The sequence below is a fragment of the Hyperolius riggenbachi genome, chromosome 7 (assembly GCF_040937935.1).
Source record: "Hyperolius riggenbachi isolate aHypRig1 chromosome 7, aHypRig1.pri, whole genome shotgun sequence".
In the NCBI taxonomy this organism is placed as follows: Eukaryota; Metazoa; Chordata; class Amphibia; order Anura; family Hyperoliidae; genus Hyperolius; species Hyperolius riggenbachi.
This window is the reverse complement of record NC_090652.1, coordinates 236,831,813-236,855,847: the sequence shown is the minus strand read 5'-3', so window position 1 is coordinate 236,855,847 and position 24,035 is coordinate 236,831,813. Positions and strand designations below refer to the sequence as shown.

Here is a 24,035-nt window from a genome sequence, read left to right as displayed (position 1 = left end):
TGACAATCTCAGAGAAACTAATTTGCATAGATAACTTAAGTGCTAATGCCAATGGCAACTACTCTCAATGCTAATCAGTCATGTGACCACTGTTGACCAGGCATCAACAGATAAGATCTCAATCATGCCATTCCTCTAGTTGTGCACTATGGTGTGTTGGTTGAGGATGAAAGCTTGCTTTATTGGTTTGGTTGGAATGGATATTAAAACTGGAGTAGAGATTTATAAACTATATTGTCTACCATTGTATTTGTAAATTATGTTTAGCCGGCATTGCGATTTCATGCAGCCCCACTAGAGGGCACAACCAGTCTACTAACACTATGTTACCTATTCCCACTGTGCTTGCTTTCTTCCTTGCTTGCATCTTGGACAAGGATTGCACAATGTACGGTAATCTATTGCTGACTTTATAAAGGGAGGTAAAATAGGAACCATACAGTCTAGCAGAGCTGTGTGAAACACAAGACTGGCCAAGAAGTATTTATATAACTTTGCCTAGTGCCGAGCAAAATTTGGCATCTGGATAACAAGATTTTCCTCATTCATAGGTAAAATAAACCTGTATGATCTAGTGGCCTTCACTAAAGAGAGTGTGAATTCCCACGTTGTCACGCTTGGACCTGAGAACTTTCCAGAGAAGGATGGACAGGCATGGCTGGTGGACTTCTTTGCACCCGTGAGTACAGGCTTATTTCTCTACATTGCACTGAACAAATAAACATGTTAGTGTCCATTTTCCAGATGAAATACAGGGAACATAGTTACGTTATGGAGAGCCATAATGGGCTAAAAGAAACCTGGAGGTCAAATTGAAACACAGCTTTTCATTTTGACAACAGAAAGAAATCTGAGAGCATCACGTTTGTGTCCAAAAAACAAGACTATGATGCAGTGAACAGAACAGGGGACCTTTGTAAGGCACTCATGTATCCAGATTGACTTCTTTATAGTACGCCTATATAGCTTTTTAAAGCACAATCAAATTCAAGTAGGCAGTTCATTTGTAGCTTCCGCAGACTGCATAAAAGCAGAATTCTATCAAGAGCAAATGTATGCGTACATTTTACATTCTATTTTCTTCTAATATAAAGTTATAACCTGTGAGGCCTATTTCTTACAAATCCCGCCCTGAGCCCCATGTCCGCTAGTGTCTGATATGCAGCCTCGCCCCTTGCAGAAAAGTGCCTTGGCGCTTTCTCCCTACACACCGAAAGCTGGCGGACACAGGGCTTAGGGAGGGATTTGTAAGAAAAGGCAGGCCTGGCGGGTAGTTATAACTTGATATTGGAAGAGGATTGATAGAATGTGAAACTGACACTGAATTTGAAAAAATAACACAATCTGTTTACCCTTTTCTACCTCTGCACCTCAACTTTGGTGTCGGCTGTCTGGCTGGGCAGTCATTGTTCTCCAGCCATTTTGAACAAAGTAAGCCCTAGTAGGGGTTGTCCCACCTCCATCCACACTGAATCCCAGGAACCTCTATGCTTCTCCATCACACTATCCCAGCTGCATCAATCATTTAAGCCTGGTACACAATTTAAATTATGACTGGCCAATCACTGACCAATTTTACCACCTTCATGTAATATGAGGGTCAACAGATATTGAATACGATGAGCAGATTATGTAGCTAAACCCTTATACTACATAAATGTGGTCAAATTGGTCAGCGATTGGACAGTCATAATTGAAAGTGTGCACTAGGCTGAAGTTGTGACACAAACCATACGCAATTGGAGGTCAGTAACTGTAACAGCCACACTTCTCCAAAGAAAGGAGGGGGAATGAGTGGTTTGATGTCCAGATAAGTAAAACTTTGGAGGCCTCGAGTGAAGAACATCTCAAAGCCAGTAAAGAGGCTTCGGGGTAGGAAGGAAAATCATTAGAAAGGTAGAAAAACGATAAGAGCCATGCACTGTCTATGTGGTTAATTTTTATTTAACAAGCAGAATACGACTTCCAAGTACAGGTGGTGTATTCACATGCCAAATAAAGTGTCACAACAATAGTGTGGAAGTGGGGTGGTACGGCAGACACAGATGGACTGATAATGGGGGAGGGGGGGGGGAAGCATGCTAATAAATACTTGGCTCCGCCCACCGAGATGGCTGTGCAGTGGAGGGTTGTGCATAGGTGTAACCATAGCAGCGTGTGCACAAAATACAGTGCATAAGACCCGAGCATGTATTTAAAAACACTGAGGCACAGTACTACAAGCTGCGGTATCAGACCAGGCTATGTCCTCCATTGTTCAGTTATATTGCTGGTAAATTTTACAATCATTAGTCTGAAAACAATGGGGACATTAGGACTAAATGGGAAACCGATGTAAGAGACTGCAAAAAAGTTTGAGGATGGGGACGGTGGGATAAGGGAAAGTATGCTGGCTTGTTCCCAAAACCCCCCAGGGATGTGCTGACTGTTTGCTGCAAACAATTTGGTCTGGAAGATGTAGAATTAGATTAGGTGGAAAATCAATAAAAAATCGGTACAATGTCTGATCGGTCGTTGTGTCCCTCCTCCTTGCCCGGAATACATGTGAGCATGCATCTTCGGCCGTTGTGACGGTCTGTCTGTGTCTGGTGTCCCACCCCACTTCCACACCACTGTTGTGCCACTTCAATAGGCATGTGAGTACACCACCTGTACTTGGATGTCGCATTCAGCTTGTTAAATATACCACATGGACTGTGTCCAGCCTCCTCCTAACACGAGAGCACGTCTAAGTATTTGTACAGCCGAGCTAAACAAGTGGTGAGTGAGGTGATCCTCTGGCCATCTCACCATAGCGGAAGCGTTTTGGATTTCTTTCTTATTTGTTACATGTTAGAAAGGTAGTTTGGCAATTTGGAACACTGGACTGTACAATCCATGAAGGCCTCTGTAACATGGTAAGGAAATCGCTATATCATCTCTCCTCATGTTCTATGTTAAAAAGACATTAAAAAGTAATATTTTGAAACCATATTGGCCATCTCACCATAACGGAAGTGTTTCGGATTTCTTTCGGATTCGTTACATGTTAGAAAGGTAGTTTAGCTTTCATTTTAAATAGTAATTTGAAACGTTACTGAACCTGTTTGCTGGTATTCTCTCTGATCTGAACCCCACCACCCCTCCCTCTTAACCCCACTTATAAATGTTTAAGTGAATTTGGTGAATTGATTGTGCAAACACTGATGATTTGCTCTCATTTTATGTTTAGTGGTGTCCTCCATGTCGAGCCTTGCTGCCAGAGTTAAGGAAAGCATCCAAAAAGGTGTTTGGTCATGTCAGATTTGGAACACTGGACTGTACAATCCATGAAGGCCTCTGTAACATGGTAAGGAAATCACTATATCATCTCCCCTCATGTTGTATGATAAAAAGACATTAAAAAGTAATATTTTGAAACCATATTGAAGTGAAATACCCTATATATTTGCATATAAGCCACATTTTTGGGTCTAGAAAAATATCCCAAGAGTGGGGAGGTTGGCTTGTATGCGAGTCATGTGTGTGGGATTCCACAGTGCACACATTGGAAGTGTGCCGGTATCTAGAGTTACAGCTTACTGTTCCTGACAGCCATCTTCCCATCTCCAGTGCAGCTCTGTACTCGCCGCTAGAGGTCCAGGCTGCACTGTCTTCTCATTCCAGGCAGCCATCTTCCCATCTCCAGTGCAGCTCTGTACTCGCCGCTAGAGGTCCAGGCTGCACTGTCTTCTCATTCCAGGCAGCCATCTTCCCATCTCCAGTGCAGCTCTGTATTTGCCGCTAGAGGTCCAGGCTGCACTGTCTTCTCATTCCAGGCAGCCATCTTCCCATCTCCAGTGCAGCTTTGTACTCGATGCTAGAGGTCCAGGTTGCTCTGTCTTCTCATTCCAGGCAGCCATCTTCCCATCTTCAGTGCAGCTCTGTATTTGCCGCTAGAGGTCCAGGCTGCACTGTCTTCTGATTCCAGGCAGCCATCTTCCCATCTCCAGTGCAGCTTTGTACTCGCTGCTAGAGGTCTAGGCTGCACTGTCTTTTCATTCCAGGCACCCATCTTCCCATCTCCAGTGCAGCTTTGTACTCGCTGCTAGAGGTCCAGGTTGCTCTGTCTTCTCATTCCAGGCAGCCATCTTCCCATCTTCAGTGCAGCTCTGTATTTGCCGCTAGAGGTCCAGGCTGCACTGTCTTCTGATTCCAGGCAGCCATCTTCCCACCTCCAGCACAACGCTGTACTCCCTGCTAGAGGTCAGTGCTAAGTACAGAGCTTCAAGGGAGACGGGAAGATGGCTAACCTGGATAAGAAGACCGTGAAGTCTAGACCTCTAGCTGCTAGAACAGGAAGATGGCTGTCAGGAATGAGAATAGGGATCTATAGATGCAGACACTCTTCCATTGTGCACTTTGTGGAGTTTATTAAATAAACTGCATAAAGTGGAATTACATGTGCAAAGTGTGGTGCACGATGAGTAGAGCAGAATGCAATACATTTTTTGCAGTACATTACTCTCTACTCATCGTGCGTATAACGACTTGCTTTAATTCTGCTTAACGCAACTTATTGCATACTGCATCACATGTGTGGGGAGACATTGGGGCTCAGCTGATAAGGAGGTATGAGTTTTTTTTGAGGAATGAAAGTTGGGGGTCAATCTGAATTATAAGTGTGTGTGTGTGAGTGTGTGTGTGTGTGTGTGTTTACATAGTTATTTTGGTTGAAAAAAAGACATACGTCCATCGAGTTACACCACAAGTAAACAGTACTAGATGTGTAATTCCGAATATAACAATTCTGAGTTTATTTATGACATTGCAAATTATGCAGCTTGAAAATGGACCAATCGAATCCCCCTAAGGTGGAATTCAGTTGGTCCATTTAGAATAGAAAGCTGCGAGGCTAGGAAAATGTTTGCTGTGTACAGATTAAACTGGATATTATGTGCAAAGGCTAATTCCAGTGACCAGGGAGGTGAGGGGCGTTAGGTATATTTTTTTTAACAGATTTCTGCAAAGTGTGTGAGATTGGCTTGATGACCTGAAAATGATTGATTGTGTGTACTGGTATTTTCTTCCGATACAGTATAACATCAGAGCTTATCCCACTACTGTCGTCTTCAACCAGTCCAATATTCATGAGTATGAGGGACATCACAGTGCTGAAGAGATCCTGGAGTTCATTGAGGTACTGTACAGCTTGCAGTGGTCACAAGTCTTGGTTACTAATACTTTGAATATTTTTTATGCGTTTGCTATATTTGTTGTTGAATGTTTTTTTTTTGTTTTTTTTTTTTTCACTGTAGCATTCAAGTAGTTAGTAAATTAATGTATAACTTGCACAGATCTTAAAACTCTTGGCTACTAGTTATATTTCTTGTTTCAAGTGGTCATTTGAGCACCCGATGCGGCTAGTGGCCAATCGGCTACTACGTAGTACTTAATGGCTGTAGATGAACTATCGGTTGTTTGGCGCACAGTTTCTAGGTTGGTTATAGGCATTTATCAGGAGGTTAAGGTTAGGTATTTACAAAGGGGTTAGGTAGGGTGTCTTTTTTTTTAAGCACTTACGGGGGTTAGAGTAGGCATCTACAGATGGAAATTAGAATTAGGCACTTGATGTGGGGGGTTAGGGCTAGGTACTTATAGCAGAGGGTTGAGGTAACAGATGCTAGGTAGTGCATAGTAAGATATATTTAATTTACCAATATTTTACTATAGGCGGCATCACCCAATGATCAACTGATATGGCAGCCACTAGGCCTGAACGATAAACGATAAAGGCCTAGCAGCCACAACTCTGGAAAGGGACCCTGAGTAATGCATGTAGCTAAGCAGCTGTGCCAGTTTACAAACCTTGTGTCAACTCTGGTAGTTTAAAAGGTCTTCAGTTCAGTCTATGAACGCATTTAGCAGGCTTTATGTATTCGACAAAAAGTGGTGCTTTCGCAGTAATTAAAATCAAAATACTTTTGGCAGCAAATAAACTGCAGTTGGTATTATGACTTTAATACGTGGAAAATGTTTAATTTTTTTTTTCTTTTTACATTAAAGGGATTGTAAATCTAGTAAATGCATGAATACAAAATTGCAGCGCTTTATTAATACTATTATCTGTTTGATATTCTAAATGTAGGATCTTCGTCATCCCTCAGTTGTTACACTCACTTCATCAAATTTTAAGGAATTGGTGAAAGAACGAAGCCGGGATGAAATCTGGTTGGTGGATTATTATGCTCCTTGGTGTGGCCCATGCCAGGCCTTGATGCCTGAATGGAAACGTATGGCAAGGGTAAGAGGGTCCTAAAGTTTGCTTAGTGAAATCTTAGCCGAGATAAGTAATAGTAAATTAATAACGTATCGTTAACCTTCCTGGCAGTATGAACGAGTCTGACTAATCCAGGAAAAAATAGCTGAAAACGCTATGGACAAGTCAGGCTTGTCCAGCATTTCTAAGGCAGGATTCAGTTTTTCCGCATGTATGCAAATTTCCGCATGCTCTGGAAACCTTTGTGGGGAAAATTTGCGCACGAATGCAAATTTTAATTTGAAAAAAAAAAGCATGTTTTCTGCAAAAAAACAAGTATTGGGGAAATTGTGGCCTGGTGTAAAGAGAAATTGAAATTTATTTTTTGACATGAATTTGTGTTTAAAATTTTTATTTTATCGAAAACGTATGCCAGACCCTTGCTTGACACATTTTGGTAAGTTACAGGCAATAATTAATATTTGCACAGAAATCCAGCAGAAATGGAATGCCAGAGAAGTTAGTATAAAAACCATTTGTGATTTAGTGCTATTTAAAATTACTTTCCCATTTCAGTCAGTAGCCACCTTTAATTCTTAAAGCATTACAAAAATATTTTAATTATGTAATCTACAGCCATGGCAACAGCCCACCATTTTGGCATACAAAGCAGCTCCTAGTTTGCATTTCAAGATCCCCAGCTAAAAATTATTGGATTTTCTATTGAGTGTTATGTGATTGATTCCTGTCATCTAGACCATAGCCTAGGTTGTCAGCGCATGGTACGTGTACCCCATGGGTACTTTAGTTTGGCTCATGGGGGGTACTTGAACTTGCCATAGTCATTCTATTGTATTAATTTTTGATTTATAAACCCTATTTAAATTAACCTGAACATATTAATAGTAAAAAGCATTAAGGCATATTTAATATTGTGCATTTTACACAACTATGGAGTACTCCTAACCCCCTAAGCATTGTGTATGTGTCAAGAGGTACTTCAGATGATGTTACTCACAACAGGGGTATTTGGCCAACACAATCATAAATAATCGGGTACATTCAATACTAATGTTGAGAAACACTGATCTAGAGGAAGAGTCAGAATCTTAAGGTGCGTACACACGCACTGTTTTAACAAACGACGGGTCTGTCAGACCCTCCCGCGGCACGACCGTTCTGCTGACAGTAGTACGTGAGTACAGGCTGTCGGCAGATCAGTCAAAAACAGTCTTATCAGTCTGCCAACAGCCTGTACTCACATACTACTGTCGGCAGAACAACCGCGCCGCGGGAGGGTCTGACGGGCCCGCCATTTTGTTACAATAGTGCGTGTGTACACACCTTTAGATACAGTCTACAGCCCTTGTGCAGGTACATCCAGTTACCCCCTACCTCCTTCCATCTGATATCACAGCTGACTAATTCAAATACTGAGACAGAACTCGCAGCTGCCTCACTCATATTTGCTGATATATTTGCAATACATATAGTTGAAGAGAAATCTAAACTTTTGTGAAAACATCCTTCTGCGACAGTTACATCTCACTAATATAAATGCAAATGTTTGGGTGTTTGTTACTCACTCACGCAACAATGGCTGAACGGATTTGAACGAAATTTGGCACACACACATAGTACATTACCTGGAATAACATATAGGATACTTTTTATCCCCATAACCAAAAAGTGGGAGGAGACATACAAATTTCACTGGGAAAATGTAAACTGCAGCCATTTTTACACCGTCAATGGTAGGGTTCTCAAACTTTGTACAGTTGGTCACTGGGTGACTGGGATTAATATTCTGAAAAGTGGGTGGAGCCTACAAAAGCCAATCAAAATTCACCTATTGATTTTCAAGGGGAGTATTTAATTGCTGCCATTCTTGCACTATTAATGGCACAAGTCTCCAACTTGGTACAGTTGGTCATTGGGTGACTGAGGTTCAAATTCAGAAAAGGGGGTGGAGCCACAAACAGCCAATCAGATTTGTTTCCACAAAGCTCACAAACTTGGTCATTGAGTAATTGTGTGTTGGGGTTAGAAAAAGTGGGCAGAGACAACACCAGCCAAATACACACCCGGGCAACGCCGGACCATCAGCTAGTATAGTATATAACAAAGTTATTTCAGCAAATGCAACAGAACTCTTAGGCCTGGAACACACCAGAGGAGTTTTTCTGAGCGTTTTGAGTTTTTAAATCTGCTGCTAATGTTATCCTTTGTGTCTGTGCACACTGGAGCAATAAGGTTTTGTAAAAAAAAACCATAGCATTACATTGGGAAGAGCTTTTAGAGGTTTCAAAAGCTCTTCCCAATGTAATGCTATGGTTTTTTTTACAAAACCTCATTGCTCCAGTGTGCAGACACATAGGATAACATTAGCAGCAGATTTAAAAACTCAAAACGCTCAGAAAAACTCCTCTGGTGTGTTCCAGGCCATACAATGTGTTTTGTGAGACATATGATATGCATCTGAATAGAATGTGGTAACTGGATGTGCCTACAGATCTTCTCAGATTGGGCCATATCCTATTAACTTTTCTCCTGAGTTTTCTCCAAGTAGATATTTTCAAAGCTTATCAAGAAAACACTTTTAAAGTTCCCGCTAAACAAAAAAAATTCTCAGTTTGATATTTCCTTTTTATCTACTGATTAGTACTTTTTCAATTGCAAAATACTGAAAAATGCATTTTGGATGAGATTATAAATGATCTCCTTGGAGAAAACTTAATAGAATATGCCACATTGGCCCATATGCAATTAACTTTTTCATCTGCGTTCTCTCCTAGGAGATAATTTTCATCTTCTCTTTAAACAAACTTTCAGCACTTTACAATTGAAAAAGTGCCCAAAGGTTGGTGAAAAGGTACTATCAAATTTATTTTGAGTATTCTCTTGCTTGCTGGTGGTTTAAAGGGCATTTTATGACAAGTTGTGAAAATATCACCTGCAGGCCCGGATTTGCCTCGCAGGAGCCTATAGGCACAGATCTCCTGGTACCCTAGACTTCACCCTCCATGACCCTACAGTCCCCACCAAACCGCACTGCAAGTCTGCTGTCTGTGCTAGATGTCACTTCTCGCTTACTTCTGTTGCCGATCATAGTTAGCCCAGGTGCCCCTTAGTATTAGGTAGCCAGAGGTACCCTCAGTATTAGGTTGCCCCCGACTGAAGGGAGATCACATTAGTGGAATGCTGAGAGCTGGGTGAGTAATCTCTCATTTATGCTCCGCTCAGGACTCTGCATAGGGAAGGAGGGAGAGAGGCACTAGGGGAGGGGAGTGAGCCGCCTTTCTATCAGGCGCCTGAAGTGCCTTATGGTAAATCTGGCCCTGATCACCTGGGAGAAAACTGCATCATTCGCTTAACAGGTCACTGCCATCTAGGTTGCAAGAGCATATTTGTATCACTTGCCTTGTCATGTCTGGTAATACCAGACTGCTGACTGCAGACTGAAATGTAAAGGTCATTTTAATAACTTCTTTCTTTTACTGATGGCTAACACGGTACAATACTTTACTGCTACACTAAGTTACAGAATGATGTTTGTAGCGTTAATCACTGTAAAAGAGAAAAAGTGTAGCTGCAGTGTAAGTACCATATGAGTGTGTGTTTGATTACAGTCCTACATTATGGAGTGTATGCATTAAAAGATGGTAAACTACATATGCAGATCGCATATGTCAAATGTACTGGGAGTTATGCAAATTATTGAATACATGTTATGTAAATAGAGTACCTTGCGTTGTACATGCAACATATAACGTGCGTTACTACTGCCTTGTCACGCGTTATGCAAGCGATGCATGTAGTGTGTGTATAACACAAGTTAGGTGGCTTGTGTAATCCTGGTAGACCTTTAACAGGTAGTGTATGTGCATGTAACGAACAATGCCAGTTTTAAAGATGTCTATCTGGACTTGTATGCCGTCAGTTATTTGAAGCTAGATATATCTTGTGAGTAAAAGCACAAGCCTAATCCAGTAGATAGATATAATATTGGGATTTGGTACACATAATCAATGACTTTGCTGTATTTGTAAATGGGCTTTGTGTTTTTACCTCCATTGCTTCCCATATGTAATGCAGGCGGAGGAGTAATCTAGGTATGTACATCAATTTATGATTATATTTAGGACATCTCCCTGTATACAGGTAGTCCCCGGTTAACGAACGAGATGGGGACTGAAGGTTCGTTCTTAACCTTAATCTGTTCTTAAGTTGGAACGATGTGCCATCTCTGTCCCCTATACCTCCTCTGTGCCCCCTTGTGCCTCCAGTGTCCCCCTCTGTGTCACCTCTGCCCTCTGTGCCTGCTTATTATTAAAAGCCATTTTTTCTTTGAATTTTTTAAAATCAATTTTCTCAAAAACTGCAAGTCCTATTTGAAAAAAAATGTGTTTACTTGTTCCCATGGAAACCCAGAATCTGTGCCGTTCGTATTGGCGGGTCGTTCGTAAGTCTGATGTTCGTATGTCGCGGAACATACCTGTATATGGACACCAGCCAGGGAGAATGACATATTTATGCTTGGTCTACAGAGACTTATACTTTTCTATATATGACTGTTTTGCCCTACATTTTTGTAATGTGCTTTCTTATTTCAGCATTTAAGTGGATTGATCAATGTAGGAAGTGTGGACTGTCAGAAATATAGCTCACTTTGCAGTAAGGAATATGTCAACTCGTACCCAGAGATCAGACTGTATCCAACAAATCGGGATAATCCGCATTATTACCAGTGAGTACATTGTAGTGGCTATGCCTACAGAAAAATGTGTCCCTAATGTAGCCATATATGCTTGAGTGCTTTAAAAGTGATAGCCGCTTTTAAAGGACTGCTTTCTTCTGTTGTCTGCTAGGAGTACAAACACAGTTGTTTTATTTTTCTAAACTTTTCTATGTTAAAGTGGCCTAGTCTTCCGTTTTGCTTTTATCTTCTGAAGTCCTGTTTTGACTGCCAAGTTAATATTGCACTCCTGTTCGCATATGACCCCAAATGTACTGCGCATATGTGAGTGTGGTCCGTGTATGCCCACTAGCCCAAAGCCACTAGTGCATGGCGGAAAGCTGCATGCAAGTGGCTTCATGTCACTGAGCATGCCTGGATTGTACTCCTGCATGCGCAGCACAGTCATGTTTGTAGGCGAAGGAAAGCATGGCCACAAAATCATATTTGACGAGCACTTATCGAATATGCTTTGAGGGACCCAGTGCTTGGACGGTGGGCTACAGGTGAACTGATCGGGAAAGCCTCTAGACCAGGGGTGCCCATTCTGTAGATTGTGATGTACTGGTAGATCCCACATCTCCCAATTGAAGTGCTTGTGCTGCAGTTGAGACTTAAATCGGTAGGTAGAATTCACCTGGTAGAACATATTCAATTTGACATTTAAGAAGTAGCTTGCAAGCTAGCATGGGCACCTCTACTCTAGACAGAGGCCTCCCTCTACTGAGCTAAGTATGTCATTTTATAACTCCTGCTTCAGCTAAGCTTAAATACAATGGGCCTGATGCACGAACCACCGGTAATATTGCTGTACGCAGGCAGCACACAGCAATTATACCAGTACTAATAGTAGCATAGTATTACAAGCATTGCTATGGTAACAAGCATTAAGCAAGTATTGTAGTGCTTGTTACTATAGCAACACTTGTGTTACCTAAGTACTGCAGGTCGCAATAATTGTGCTATGCGTGGTACTCTGCTACCATTAGTACAGGTAATATTGCTATGCACTGCTTGTGCACAACAATATTAACAGCGGTTCTGATTTTCCATGATCTGTGAGGTGCATTAGTTTTGGAATAGCAATGTTAAGGTCTCCCTCAGTTGGCCTGCTTGGTTTATAGCAGCAGCTTTATGTCTCTCCTGCACAGCTTGTTCTTTACAGAAGCCACTGTTGTAAACAAAATGCCAGGCATCCGGCTGGCCGTCTTGTTAGTTCATCAATCAGAAGTGCCATTTAGAACCGGGCCTTTTTTTTTTACTGAGTTCTGCAGCTACATAAACTAATATGTTCCGATATATGGGAATAACAGAAGTGGGACTCATAAGTTTGTGAAAGAGAAGTGTTTACCTCTCTGTGGAACCACATTATTTCTATTTTCTATCATGCAGATTTTCAGGTCTGTACTGAGCTTTGGCACAGAGAGTGATTAGTGATGTGACTTATAAAGGTAGAAGTGTCTGGCAGGCCAGAGTTCCAGTCCCAACCAATGTGTGTTTTTATTTTTGCTGTACTGAACAAAGTTTCTTCCAGCAGCTGTCAGTGTTCCTTTATTGATGGTGGCTGGAAGAAAAATGACTTTAGTGTTTGTGCAGCATGGGTGAGGCTTCCTTACTAGGAAAAAAAAAAGTGTGTGTGTGTTTTTATTTTAGAGGATTTGTGCTCCAATTGTGTAGTCTTTATTTTCCTAGAAAAGGGATTAAACCATACAGGCCTGAAGCGCTTAACCCTAGCCCACCAGAATGCATGAGAATCAATCAACTCTCTTTAGCTCTTTTACAAATGGGCTATCTGTCCTTCAGTTACAGGCAAATGACTTAAAGTACACCTAAAGTCTGAAGGTTATGGTGGCCATATTTATTTCCTTTTAAACTATACCAGTCCTGCTGATCGCTTTGGCTGTAAAAGTGTCTGAATCACACACCTAAAACAAGTATATAGCTAATCAGTCAGTCCATCAGACTTAAAGGAAACCTTATACCTTAGCGCAAAAACAATTTAAAAATGGGGGGAGCAGGCATGTGTAGTGGGCTCTCCTCAAGCCCACTGCTCCCCCCCCCCTTCTCCATCCTCCTCCGTTACCGTGTACCGTTCCCCCAAACTTACTTCGGTACTTGTGTATAATCCCGTCTAGCAGAACGGGCTCGGCAGTTAGACAGGCTGGAAAAGTGTGCACTGTGCTTCTTGAGCAGTTGATTCACCACAGATCAGCTGCTCCGTTCCATTCAGCTTTCCTCACTGCGCAGTGTTGTAGCCCGTCCCGAAGTGAAGTCACAGCACTTGTCTGTGTAAGATGTGAGTAGAGAGGCTGTACAGTACACTGAATACAGTGACCTCCGCTCCATAGACAGCAGCCGCTGATCCCCACTTAGGTAAGCTCTCCCCTGGTGGGCTGTGATTAGGGGCGAGACCCTTTTATAGACAAGCCGTATGATAGCGGGCAGATTGCTGCAGGGCACAGCGCTGTACATAGCAGGGGGTGTGAGGTGGATCACCTTGTGCTGGTGCTCAGCAAGTCCTCTTCCCTGTAATGTGATTAGGCAGAGTTGGTATGCTGCTAGAATCACTTGTAATCCCCTCCTCCAAGCTGGAAGGCTTCATGCCTCTTTCATTATTGCTCTCTATTGTTCTGCGGTCTGATAGCTGACGGAAAAGCCAACACAGTGCAGTGAGGAAAGCTGAGTGGAACGGGGCAGCTGATCTGTGGTGAATCAGCTGCTCAAGAAGCACAGTGCACAATTTTCCAGCCTGTCTAACTGCCGAGTCCGTTCTGCTATACAGGATAATACACAAGTACCCTTACTTCCTGGTCGGGGTGGTCGCGGCTGACTGCGCAGGCGCTGCCCAGCTACACTAACCCTTGCTACACCACACTACACTTCACGAACCCCTGCTGCTCCCACCAACTACACTACACTTCACTTACCCCCTAAAGCCCACCAGCAATAGAGATTGCACTACACTACAGCTTGAGTGGAACATCTCACCTGATCCTGCTGCCGCGATCCTCTCCTCCTCCGTCTCACTCTGGTCACCCGAGGGCGCCTTCCTTCAAGATGAAGCACATTAGGACCCCAATCGCCACGCTCCTCTTCCCCAGTCTCCGTCTGTAGGCTGCAGCCGCCACACAGCCTTCATCTGTACACACACCACTGCTACCGTCCTTCCTGGTTACTGTTCCCCTGTTACTGTGTGACCTGACAGCGCAAGTTTATCCCTCCAAAAAACCCAGCACTGTATTGGTCAACGCAACAATGGTTGTGCTACACAAGGTTGTAAAGATCTTATAGGAGTAACATTGTCCTGCCTGCTTATTTCACAACGTTTTTTGATTTATTGCAGTGGCTACACTGGATGGCATAGAGATGCATATTCATTGAAGAATTGGGCACTTGGGTAAGTAGTTTTATGTCTACATATCATTTTATTGTATTTTTCTGCATTAGTAAAACTGAGATCTCATGAAATCATGTCTGATGGATGATGAGGATAAGCTATAGCTGCCAATTTTCAATCAGTCCTATTAGAACAAATATTTAGGGGCCCAGCAAACTGTATTAGTCATTAGTTATTTACTGCTGTTTATAATTAATCTGTAATCTGTTTGAGCCTTGAGCAGGTGCATTGTTTGGGTTCATACTTAAAGAAAACCTGTACTGAAAATTAAAAGTCAAAATACTGAAAATATGTAAGTCATAATACACAAGTCATACTTACCTCCCATGTAGTCTACTCCTCAATCTCTTTCTCCTCTCCTGTGTCCTGTTTGTCCGCTGTGATCAATGGAATTCTCCGTCCTCCATTTTGAAAATGGCCATTACCCCATAAAAGCTTCCTGGTCAGCACACAGTTAAACTAATATCACCCACTTGAGCCATAGGGAAACTTGGACACATCAGTTCTCCTTTCAGCTCTAACTGACAGCAGCTGATATATTTCAGTTCTGACAAAATGTTGTCAGAACTGGAAGGGATCATTGTCAGAAGAAAATGGTGAGCTTCCGAGAGGAACTGATGGCAAGGTAACTATGTAATGTTCATTTGAAGTTACCTCATGTGTTTATTTTAAATAATTTTACTTAGTACAGGTTCCCTTTAATCCTTTTGGGACTGGACCGCTATGGACCCTTAAAGGGGAACTATGGCGAAAAATTGTAAAATTTTAAAATATGTGCAAACATACAAATAAGAAGTACATTTTCCAGAGTTTCCAGAGTAAAATGAGCCATAAATGACTTTTCTCCTATGTTGCTGTTACTTACAGTAGGTAGTAGAAATCTGACAGAAGTGACATGTTTTGGACTAGTTCATCTTTTCATAGGGGATTCTCAGGGATTTATTTATTTTCAAAAGCACTTCATGAATGGCAGTTGCTCTGTCCAACTGCCAAAAAACTGTGTAGTGAGCAGGGAAGCTGGACAGCATAATTGTTTAAATCCTTTTTAGGGAATATCTTTATAAAGATTAAAAGCTTTGCTGAGAATCCACTATGAAGAGATGGACTAGTTCATAACCTGTCACTTCTGTCAAATTTTGACTACCTACTGTAAGTGGCAGAAACATAGGAGAAAAGTAATGTATGGCTCATTTTACTCCGGAAAAAAAGCACTTCTTACTTGGTTATGTTTGCACATATTTTAAATTTTAACATTTTTCGCCATAGTGCCCCTTTAAAGACCAGAGCCATCCTTTCCTTATGCTGTGATTGGCTCACTGTAATCACAGGGTCAGGAGCCAATGAAATTGGCCAAGATGCAGAAGCTCTGCTGTCACAGAACAGCAGAAAAGACGATGTGAGTGCTTTGCTTTAGCAGTAAATTGATTGAATCTATGTCCTGTCAGAGCCTAAGGGGCCGTTCACATTACAAACGCGGATGGCCATGCGTGCGGAACGCAACGCATGCGAACGCACGCCGTCCGCGTTTGTATGCGTTGCGTGGTTGATCCCATTACTGAAAAGTAAATGGGACAGCCGCACGTTTTTGTAAAAACCGCGTGCAGCATGCATTTCCGGACCGCACAGGTCTGGAACGCATGCAGTGTGTACATCAGACAGTGCAGTCTATGCACTGTCTGATGTCGTGCATGTCTGCCTCCCGCACGCGTTTCCAAAACGCGGCTGGAAACGCGTGCAGTGTGAACGGGGCCTTACAGCCACCAGCAGGATGTACATTCCAGGTATGTTGGAACGGAAGCGGTTATTAAGAAAGCTCTTACTCCTCAGAGGACTGTGATTCTTCCAATGTCTTAAAGGGAAATTCCACAGTTAAAATTTCCATATACTTAGATTGGCACTACATCAGTGATATTTTCTGTTTGTTTGTTTTTTGTTGTTGTTTTTTTTTGTAATTTTTAATGTTATCAACAATTTTTTCAGTTTTAAATTACAGCTAGCAAAATAAAAAAAAATTTCAAACTGAACCCAGTGGCAACCATGGTAACAGTATTCTGTTTGGAGTAAAGATTACCTATTAACTCCCACCAAGCTGCATGAATAAATTACTGCAGAGAATGAATAATTGTAACTTAAAGGTGCGCTTAGAGAGGAACTCCAGTAAAAATAATATAATAAAAAAGTGCTTCATTTTTACATTAATTATGTATAAATGACTTAGTCAGTGTTTGCCCATTGTAAATTCTTTCTTCTCCCTTATTTACATTCTGACATTTATCACATGGTGACATTTTTACTGCTGACAGGTGATGTCAGTGGAAGGAGATGTTGTTTGCTTTATTGGCAGTTGGACCCAGCTGTAAACAGCTGTTATCCCACAATGCAATTAGGTTCACAGACAGGAAACTCACTGTGGAAGGGGTTTCACCTCAATATCAGCCACACAGAGCTCCCTGATGATCCATTTGTGGAAAGAAAAAAAAATTTCTAATGGGAAATGGGGTATCGGCTACCGATTGGGATGAAGTTCAATTCTTGGTTACGGTTTCTCTTTTAGTAAAAAAAAATAAAAAAATTCTGCTGGCCCTTCTAACATGTAGACACTAAGGAAGACTTCATTTTGCTAGCAGTTTTCTATTTGTCAGCCTCTAATTTACATCATCTGACAATTTTTCTCCATCAGAAAGCATGGGTGTCCCCTCCCCAATTGGTTTGCCTCTTTCTCTCTCTACCAGACAAGCTGCAGCCATTGCTGCACACAGGGCTTCGGCAGTGTGTTCTTTGTAATTGTTGTGTGAGAAATATGTAATTGACTAAGCAGCTAAATTAGAAATACCCAGAATCTGACTCATGACCTTGTGTATCACAGGCAGTTCCTTTACTGCTATTCCATGGATTCTGACATACTAAATGAGAAGAAAAAAGTTTTTTTACACATTATTCTTCAACCCAGCCAACAAGACAAGACACAGAATATGTATATTGTGCTTTTCTCCTGGCGGACTCAATGCAGCAGAGCTGCAGCCACTACAATTAGGTGCTGGCTTACTGAACAGCAAGAGCCAGGATTTGAACCCAGGTCTCTTGTGTCAGAGGCAGAGCCCTTAACCAGTACACTATCCCATCACTGATTGTAATTCCTACTCTGAATTACATGTGCTGAATGGCTAGGTTGTAATTCTTTCTTCTACCACTGGAGGTCCGTCCAGAGGAAGAGTTGCATGTGCTGAATGCCTGGGTTGGAAAACAAAAATGTTTCTATCATGAATGATTGTATCTAACAAGGAAAACCTTGCATTTGTACATACTGAAGGTTAACCTGCAGGGAGGTTGCGCCTTCACAACAAGGATATTTTGACTCTCTAGGATTACTTTGGTTTGATAAAGGTTTTACTGCCCACTAGTCCTTTCCTTTTATCTGGGTAATATGTGGCTTTTAAATGGCAAATTAACTGCTTAAAATTTGCGTGTGAAAGTTCAGTGTTTTTATAGAGTTGTATGGCGAGTTTGTACAGCCTTTTTCCATCTTCCGTCTTTAGATTGTTGTGTGTTTACTACATTTCAATGTCAAAGGTCTCACTCTCCTTAATATATGTTTTTATTGCAGTTTTTCAAAAAATAAACATCTTATTATAAAAATGAGTCAGAACTAGTGCTTTTAAAGTAAGCCTGAGACATTAAAAACATAAGGATGTATACTTACCTGTGGCTTCCTCCCGCCCTCTGTAGTCCGTGGCCTCCTTTGGTGTGCGTCCTCTCCCGTTTGTGTTCCTACAGTCTGCCCCAGTAGTCAGGGACCACTGCACATGTGCACACCTCCTTGGTTTGCACTTTCATGGCCTGGAGTGTTCTGCACCTGCACAATTAGTTAAGGCATGTAACTGTGCCGGGACAGAACACTCCTGTGGTGGCCAAGTCAGCGCATGAGCAGCGGTCTCCAGTTGGCTCCGTCCGTGACTTTACTGGAGTTGACTGCTGGAAAACGGACAGGACAAGATGCAGTGAGGAAGCCCACGGACTACATGGGGATTTAGGAAGCCCCAGTTAAAGTAGACCTGAACTCTTGCACAGGGCAGAAGAAAAGCATAGTGAAATGCACCCTGTATGTATTTAGAGAGTTTAGCATCTCTAATTCCCCTCACAACTGTAATTTGATCCCTCTGCTGTGTCAGCTGTCTGCCATGACAGAGCAGCTAATCAGTAAACACAGGATGTTAACAATATGTCTGCTTCCATGAAATCAGGAAGTAGACACACTGCAGATTGTTTTGCAGGATTTGTATCAGCTGTAACAGACATTTTTTTCTTTAAATGTTATTATGTTGTTGCTTATCTTTTTAGTGCAGAGTGGGAGTTCTGAGTTCAGATCAGCTTTAAAGGGAAGGTTCAGGGACAGTTGATAAAAAATAAAAATCTGAATCCACTTACCTGGGGCTTCCTCCAGCCCGTGGCAGGCAGGAGGTGCCCTCGGCGCCGCTCCGCAGGCTCCCGGTGGTCTCCGGTGGCCGACCCGACCTGGCCAGGCCGGCGGCCAGGTCGGGCCTCTTCTGCGCTCCATTGTGCGTTCCATGCCGGCGCGCTGACGTCATCGGACGTCCTCCAGGCTGTACTGCGCAGGCTCAGAACTACTGAGCCTGCGCAGTACAGCCCGGAGGACGTCCGATGACGTCAGCGCGCCGGCGTGGAACGCACAATGGAGCGCAGAAGAGGCCCGGCCTGGCCAGGTCGGGTAGGCCACCGGAGACCACCGGGAGCCTGCGGAGCGGCGCCGAGGGCACCTCCTGCCTGCCACGGGCTGGAGGAAGCCCCAGGTAAGTGGATTCGGATTTTTATTTTTTACCAACTGTCCCTGAACCTTCCCTTTAAGGCTCGTACACACGCCATACTAAAGGGAACGACAGGTCCGTCGCCACCTCCCGCTGGGCAGGTTTTCAGCAGACAGTACAGCGTGTGTACAGTCTTTCGGCGGACTGATAAAGCTGATTCTGAACGATGTGCCGGGCGGATCGTTCAGAAACAGAAACAGCCTTATCAGTCCGCCGACAGACTGTACACACGCTGTACTGTCTGCTGAAAACCCGCCCGGCGGGAGGTGACGTCGGACCCGTTGTTGCCTTTAGTACGGTGTGTGTACGAGCCTTTAAAGAGAACCCGAGGTGGGTTTGAAGAATATTATCTGCATACAGAGGCTGGATCTGCCTATATAGCCCAGCCTCTGTTGCTATCCCAAACCCCCCTAAGGTCCCCCTGCACTCTGCAATCCCTCATAAATCACAGGCACGCTGCTGACAAACTGCTTGTCAGAGCTGGCTGTGTTTATCTCTATAGTGTCAGTCTGCTGCTCTCCCCGCCTCCTGCAGAACTCCAGTCCACGCCTGCATCCCTTCCCTCCCTGCTGATTGGAGGGAAGGGACGGGGCAGGGACCGGAGCTATGCAGGAGGCGGGGGAGCAGCTGAGACTGACACTACAGATGTAAACACAGCCTCACAGCATAGCTGTGATTTATGAGGGATTGCAGAGTGCAGGGGGACCTTAGTGGGGTTTGGGATAGCAACAGAGGCTGGGCTGTATAGGCAGATCCAGCCTCTGTATGCAGATAACATTCTTTAAACACACCTCGGGTTCTCTTTAAGGATAAAACCTTCTGTTTGTAACATCTCAGGAACAGGTCTCAGGGCAGCCAATGCCTTGTCCAAGTAATTTAAAGTTGAAAGCGGTGGGCACATCCAGCATAAAAAAGCCTTTATTTGAAAAAGTTTTAAAATTAGTAGCTACAGCTACAGTTGCTAGGTGAGCGAGAGGGGGACAAGCATGCACAAGAAAGTCGACAGCTGTTTCGCACTCCTCTAACGAGCGCTTCCTCAGGACAAATGAGCCCCCCAAAGATCACCCCTTAAATACCTCATCAGGGCAGCCAATGCCTTGTAGTGAAACAGCATAGACATTCCTACTAAAGTCACCTTCACATTACTAATCCGGGATCTTAAAAACTAAAGATCTCTTAGTGGCACTGTAGGAATCCTAAGAAATTGTGTATTCACATGGAATTTTCTATACAGGTACATACCTAAAATCGCTATTGACCTCACATCTGAAATGTTTGAAGAGAAAGTGCTCGGTGGAAAAGATAACTGGATTGTAGACTTCTATGCTCCTTGGTGTGGACCATGTAGAAGCTTTGCTCCAGAGTATGAATTTGCAGCAAGGGTAAGCATTAATCTTTGTATACTAGCAGTATCATCCCTTCCCTCTGATTATCCCCTTATTAATGCAAATAGGTTCACATAAACAAGGGTTGTTTTTTTTTTTTTTTTTATTCCTCTTTAAAAGCTTACACTCTTTGTTGGGGACTTTTGCTGGCCTCTTGAGACAGGAAATGATTGAATATTTCCATTCGGAACAGAGGCAACAATGAAATTACTCAGTTCGAGAATGAAGGAAAGGGGGAGGGTATGGCACCTGAATAGGGTCGCAGACAGACGTAACACAGTTGGGCTTTAGGGCAAGTCCACTTCTGAAGATCACAAGCCACAGATCAATTTGTAGCTTTTATAATGTTTACATCTCCCAGCTCAATACAGGTCCACAGTATTTAAAAAAAAAAATAGATAAGATGTGTCATTATTAAAACTGTTTATGCACGCAGAACAGAAAGGAATCGTTGTCTGTGACTGTTTAGACTTCAAATCCCAGGATTAATGGAGGCTGCATCCTGTCTCTTATGTCCCACCTCCCACCTGTATGGTATCAGATTTGCCTCCTAGTCTGTTGACCTGATAACACTTATACTACACTAAATGTTACAGCATGAAGTTTCTAGACTCCCTATGTAGAAATAAAGCTAGGTACACACAGTCAATTGGTGTCACCTGTCAGGGTCGAGCTTGATCCTTTAAGCAATGCTGTGGAGTAAGTGCCCTGTGCAGACCTATCCTCTGGCTACCGCTGAGGTGCGCGTCTGTTTCTATGGGGAAGAGAGGAGAGACAACAGCTTGGTTAGGATATGGTCAGCTTCCAGCAAGCAGGATGAGAGGCAGGACAGTGGTATGGGGCATCAGCATCGCTGTCATCCAAGTTCTGGCATGCTGGATCTTTATGTGACATCGGGGAACACCTGTACACACACTAGATTCTAGGGGTGCACGGTTTCTCGGATTTTAATCGAAACCGCGATTCATTAGAAGACGATCTTCTGATCGTCAGTATCTTGAGAATCTCGGTTTTCCGGCGCCCGTCCGCTTTGTGGACGTTGCACCTTTTACACGCGCTGTGCGCTTTGCAGACGGATTCCCAGGATTCTCCGTTCATCCCCGGCTTCCGGCTGGAGGGCAGTACCGACGCACCGAGCTGTCAGTGGACGGGGAGCTGGAGGTGACGGAGGGCAGCTAGCTGCAGCTCCGCTTCTATGGCATCAACCTGCAAGCCGACAGCGCCTAGCTGCTGGCCTTCACTTAGGCGGGACTGGGCGGCCAGGACAGGACAACCGCCACTGCGGGGTGAGCACTCAGGGCCTGACGTGAAACCACACCAGGCTGAACGTGAGCGAGGAGGCGGCGGGCACGGCCACTCTGCTCCACCTGGAAGTGCTGCCCCTGCGGAAGACCCATCACTCGCGGGTCTATGCTCTGTGCTCCCGCCGGGGCCCTGGGCTCTGCACCCGGGCCCTGATGGCCGCCTGCGGGTCCTGGAGGAGCAAAAGCTTCTCATGCCGATCTGGCTGCAGGCGATCGTCATCGTGGTGCTTCTCGCCCTGTTCAGCATCTTCAGCGGCCTGAACCTGGGGGCTGATGGCGCTGGACCTCATGGAGCTACGGGTGGTGCAGCGGTGTGGCACGGACCGGGAGAGGAAGTACGCCGCCAAGATCAAATCTGTGCGCCGCCTGCTGTGCTCCCTGCTGCTGGTCAACACTACGCTCACCACCCTGCTGGACGAGCTGATCGGCTCCGGGCTGGCTGCTGTGGCCACCTCCACCATGGGCATCGTGGTGCTGAGAGAGATTGTGCTCCCACCATGGCCTGGCAGTAGAGGCCAACACGCTCTTCCTCACCCGCTTCTTCATGATTGTCACCTTCCCCATTGCCTACCCGGTGAGCCGCCTGCTGGACTGCATGCTGGGACAGGAGATCGGCACCATCTACAACCGGGAGAAGCTGCTGGAGATGCTCGAGGTTTGTGTGTGTGTGGCCGATGTCCTGCCAGCAGGAGGTGTGTGTCATTACACCTGCCTGCTCCTCATCAGGGGTCTCCTTGTTTAAAAAAAAAAAAAATCGTGAAAAAATCGAAATCGCAATTTCTGAAAGAAAAATCGCAATTTCAATTTTTTCCTAAAATCGTGCAGCTCTACTAGATTCCCATCTCCTCTACCCCGCCATTGCCACATACGGACCCTCTGAACATATCTGACATGAGCTTGTTGAATATGTTCTTGTAGCTGCACTCCCTGTCGTGTATGAGTGGCTGTACTGCACCTGCATACTGAAGGGCCACATCAGCCAATGTTCATCTATTGTGTATGTACATGTAGGCTTTATTTAACAGAGAGAAAGTGGCTTTCACCACAGGCAGGATAGCATGGCAGATGGAATGACAGTGTGAAGAAGAAAGCCTGGTTCACTGAATCTGTGTAATGATCAGTAACGGCTCACTAGCGAAATGTCTGTACTTTAATTAGAGTGTGATCACATGTGTTTCTGTGCACAGTAATGCAGGAGTACTCCTATGTGATAGCCCTTGACTGTAGGGACTATCACTAGTAGAGAGGTCGTACAGGCAAAGTCGGTAACGGATCGGTCAGAGGCAGCACAAAATCGTCAGACAGTAGCGTAGTGAGAAACAGGCCGGAGTCGGTAACCGATAAGATGGGCAGAAGTACAGAATCAGGAGGCGATATCGTAGTCGAGGTCGGCAACAATCAGACAGGTAAGGTACAGAATCAAGAGGCAGGAAGCAGAGTCAAGATACAGGCAAATAGTCATACACAGTAATACAATGGTATTGAATACTACTATTTAAGTACTATCAATTTCCTGAGCTTTGTGTGAATCCCCGGGGTCCTGCTGGATCAAACACACTCGGAACTAACTAAGGTCTGAGAGCTTAACCGCAAAGTATCAGTGAAAGCAGACAAAGAACGAGTGACAGAACAAGACTTAAATACCGGCAGATACTCTCCAACTCCACCCGGCGAATATCAACCAATCAGGAGCGGATGTCCGCCCAGCACTGTCAGCTGACCGGCAGGTCAGCTGACTCGCCTGCGCAAAGCATAAAGGTCCTGTCTCCCGGCGCTTGCGTGCGCTACTCTGCCCAAATGCGTCCCGGGGAGACCTGCACCACCTGCGGACAAAGACTGAGAGGTTGCGGTGGTATCCACAACCGCGTCTGACGCGGAAGCGGTGGCCTGCCCGCACTCCACCGAAGAGGTAACAAACAAGCTCCTAACAATCTGTACATAGATGAGCTCTTCATACACACCAGTGTTTGTAGTTTAATAGCAGTTTTCTTAATAAAAAAAAAATATGACAATGCAAGCAGTATGGTGCTGCTTTGCTGGGTAAGAAATATGAGGGAAAGTCAGGATGTGTGCACAGCTTAAAAGTTTGTAGAACTTGTAACATATTAAGGAGACAGAAAGTTGGTTCTCACACTCACTCACCAGTGTGCAAACTCTGATCTGGACTGCAGAGG

At 44.0% G+C, this 24,035-nt stretch overlaps 1 protein-coding gene across 1 annotated transcript in view; it reads left to right on the top strand.

Annotated features, from left to right (window-relative positions):
• The window catches only part of DNAJC10 (DnaJ heat shock protein family (Hsp40) member C10), a 107,963-nt gene that overhangs the window by 59,964 nt on the left and 23,964 nt on the right, over window positions 1–24,035 (top strand). The window contains exons 14-20 of the mRNA XM_068245414.1: window positions 552–679; window positions 3,212–3,328; window positions 5,057–5,158; window positions 6,107–6,262; window positions 10,831–10,964; window positions 14,296–14,349; window positions 20,407–20,554. Coding sequence (XP_068101515.1) covers window positions 552–679; window positions 3,212–3,328; window positions 5,057–5,158; window positions 6,107–6,262; window positions 10,831–10,964; window positions 14,296–14,349; window positions 20,407–20,554 — 839 coding nt within the window. The remainder of the gene's footprint in view (window positions 1–551; window positions 680–3,211; window positions 3,329–5,056; window positions 5,159–6,106; window positions 6,263–10,830; window positions 10,965–14,295; window positions 14,350–20,406; window positions 20,555–24,035) is intronic.